The sequence below is a fragment of the Sinocyclocheilus grahami genome, unplaced genomic scaffold (genome assembly GCF_001515645.1).
Source record: "Sinocyclocheilus grahami isolate Dianchi unplaced genomic scaffold, SAMN03320097.WGS_v1.1 scaffold149.1, whole genome shotgun sequence".
In the NCBI taxonomy this organism is placed as follows: domain Eukaryota; kingdom Metazoa; phylum Chordata; class Actinopteri; order Cypriniformes; family Cyprinidae; genus Sinocyclocheilus; species Sinocyclocheilus grahami.
The window spans coordinates 1,164,632-1,167,967 of record NW_015505328.1 but is presented as its reverse complement, the minus strand read 5'-3'; the positions used below and the strand labels follow the sequence as shown (position 1 = coordinate 1,167,967).

Genomic DNA, 3,336 nt, shown 5'->3' with positions numbered 1-3,336 from the left:
TATATATATATATATATATATATATGTGTGTGTGTGTATGTATATATTAGGGATGCACGGTTATTTAAATGCGATTGTCATGCACATCTCATCAGTAAAGCCGGTTCTGCAATCAGTAGTAAATCATCATCACGTGCTTTCAGATGGAGCAGAATTTACTACACAGAGCCGTAGTTCACCGACAAGTTACGCAAAAAAATTTAAAATAAAAATCGCAGACGATTTTATTGCACGATTCTGAAATCGAAGAAATCGTTCGCGATAATGACAAGTGTTGCATAGCTTCTCGGTGAACTACGGCTCTGTGAAGTAAATGCTGCTCCATCTGAAAGCATGTGAAAAGAACATTAAATAAAATATTTTTACTCCAAACTCACTTCATAATGTCAGTCGAGTGTTTGAAATAAATCCTTCTGTGAGATGATGTGGCTTCTTACACAGAATAAGGCACGCAACATATTTCATAGTATTTAAGCAGTGATAAAGGCATTGCATTATAAATATACTTTATTTTAATGAAAATTATAATAATAAGAACTCCGATAAACCATATATTGCTGTAGTCGTGTGTTTAATAGTCACGTTGAATCAATGAAAGCAGTTGAATCTTCTGTTTATTCAGCTGCAGCGATAGGCATTTTCTGGGTTTCTTCTGCGAGGCGTATTTGGAGTTTCAGCGCGAGAGCGCCCTCTGGCCTTTGGATGGAGATTTACTGCTGATCACAGAACCGTGCTTCACTGAAAGATACGCATGACAATCGCAGCTTCTGTCGAATCGCGATCTCGATTCCATTTCGATTTATCGTGCAGCCCTATATTCTAGCATCATCCATGCATGCATGAAATAGATAGTAGCATGTGAAACACCTCACCAGAGTAGCGCTAATTAAACATCACTATTTCTGTCACTGATTTTGGCCACCCAAAACTATGAAACTTTTTTTTAGCTCAATAAAATAAAAACCCAGTACTTGCCATTCAAAGAGGGGGATCTAGTTGATCCTAAACTAGACTTTGGGATCAACTACACTTTTTTTAAAGGGGTCATATGATGCTGCTAAAAAGAACAGTATTTTGTGTATTTGGTGTAATTAAATGTGTTTATGTGGTTTAAGGTTAAAAAAACACATTATTTTCCACATACTGTACATTATTGTTTCTCCTCTATGCCCCACCTTTCTGAAACGTGTTGATTTTTACAAAGCTCATCGGTCTGAAAAAGCGCGGTGTGCTGTGATTGGCCAGCTATCCAGAGCGTTGTGATTGGCCGAATACCTCAAGCGTGAGACCGAAATGTTACGCCCCTTAACATACTGTGATGATGCCCTGTCAGGCTGGAGCGATGATTCAAAAACATGAAAACCCATTATAAACGAGGCATTCGTTGCATCCAGTGGGGACATAATTATGGATTATAATGACTTGTACTTAAAATGTGCTGCACACATCCGAATATTTGTGTTCCAGTTATGTTCTGGAACAGTGTTGTAAATACAACTTAATCACTGATTTCTAGTTGTGTCCATTTTTGGAAGGTCAAACAAAGTAGATTCGCTTTCACAACGAAACAGCGTCACACACCGCAGCCTACAGTGAGCATAGGCCGGCGGCTAGAGTGAGGAACAGCAGGAGGGTTAGAGTGAGCAGAGGCACGGGCTTGAGAACGGCGCAGCCGGCGATTTCGACGAAGTAGTGTCCGGAAGGACATGTGACGACTCCGGACTGGACTCCGCTTCGTCCGTGGTTAAAAGCCGAGCCGGCGATCCACAGCGCAAAGTTGTAGTATTTCCTCAGCAACCAGCACGGATCAGCTCCAGGCATGGCGAAGCAGATATCGTCCTCTTTTGGAAGACCAAACAAAGTAGTTCTGCTTTCACAACGAAGTACACAGTGTCTTTACGTCATGGCAGTGGAAACAACAAAACTACAGCGAGAATAAAAGTTACGCCTTCTTTCTTTGCATGAACATTTGGGCGGCTTTATGCAAATCTTCCCACAGAGCGACGTAGGTATGTTGGGGCGTGTTAGAACGAGCCGTTTTAGGTAGTCGTGGCTAACTCTTAACTTTTATAAAGAATATCTCTTTGGATTTGAGACTTTAGTCTTTGCAATTTTACAGATCTTCTTTATGCACCAAGAGCTTGTAACACTCCAAAGAGAAAGGAAAAATTGAAATCGCATCATATGACCCCTTTAAAGCACACCCTATGTTAGATCAGACAGGTCTGATCTCATCCCAACACAGACCACATGTGCCAGGCAGGGAAGTAAAGGGGTCTGGGTACATGTATAATCATTGCATCTTACCATGTTTACTGGAAATGTAAAAAAAAAAATAATAATAATTAAAAAAAAAAACATTAGGCTATGGCCTAAAACCCCCAAATATTGCCTAAAACTGAATCTAGTATGGAAACAGACGAGTATATGCTTCAAAATGGCTGCCAGGGTCAGTGGGAGCATCAACAGTGGGAAATAGATCATAACATATCTAATGTAGATATTATATTGAATATTTCTTCTGGGATTCACCAAAATCGTATATGCTGTAGTGAAACTTTAAGCTGAGTTGACTAAAAACACATGTTGCTGAGTGTCTCAATATCTGCAATTTTCATACAGACTGGTATTGTTCACTAATAGATCAAATAAAGAACAACAAAAAAAAGGAATTGAGGATTTGTCTAAATAATAACCTGCAAAGTAAGCTGCAGAATATGTAAAGGAATCAAAACGTATACGTTAACAGCTAAATGAGCTAAGCTGCTAGCTTATAAGGGAACCTATGACTAGCTTGTTTGCTACATGTCTTGTTTAATTTTATTTCAAAACGACCAAACAAAACATAACCTCGCATTGTAAAGCTATTCTAGGTGTCTGAGGTATAATGTACCTCTCCTTACCTTTCTTCAGTTCGTTATACCAGACTTTGACGATGGTTTTGGAGTGTTTTCTGTGGTGGATGAGCCACAGTGAAAGGGTCTGCACGCTCTGCTGGGAGTTACTCAGTTCTGATAATTTCTTCTCCAAAGCAGGCTCCGAGAACACGGACATTTTCAATTACAATTAAGAATTGGGTAGAAAAGGCTCCTTGCCTATACCAGGCACCCGAGGGTCGAGGATATTAAAGCTGAAAACTCCTCAAGCTAGCTACACATTCCCTGGTTTACCACAGAGCGCACAGTGAGCATGCGCAGTCTCACCGCGCATGTGTGAGTCTGGGACAAATCTTAGCGATGACCACACAGACAGCAGTTTAGGCCATGCAGTCTAGCTCTGTTTCAAACTGCAATCATGTATTCTTCTTCTTCTTCTCTCGAGTTTTTGGCGGATTGG

At 40.3% G+C, this 3,336-nt stretch overlaps 1 protein-coding gene across 1 annotated transcript in view; it reads right to left on the bottom strand.

The window, feature by feature from the left end:
- slc30a8 (solute carrier family 30 member 8) overlaps positions 1-3,054 on the bottom strand; it is a 36,456-nt gene extending 33,402 nt beyond the window's left edge. Inside the window, 2 exon segments of the mRNA XM_016281404.1 lie at positions 2,621-2,636; positions 2,894-3,054. Coding sequence (XP_016136890.1) covers positions 2,621-2,636; positions 2,894-3,054 — 177 coding nt within the window.
- Positions 3,055-3,336: the final 282 nt, after the last annotated feature.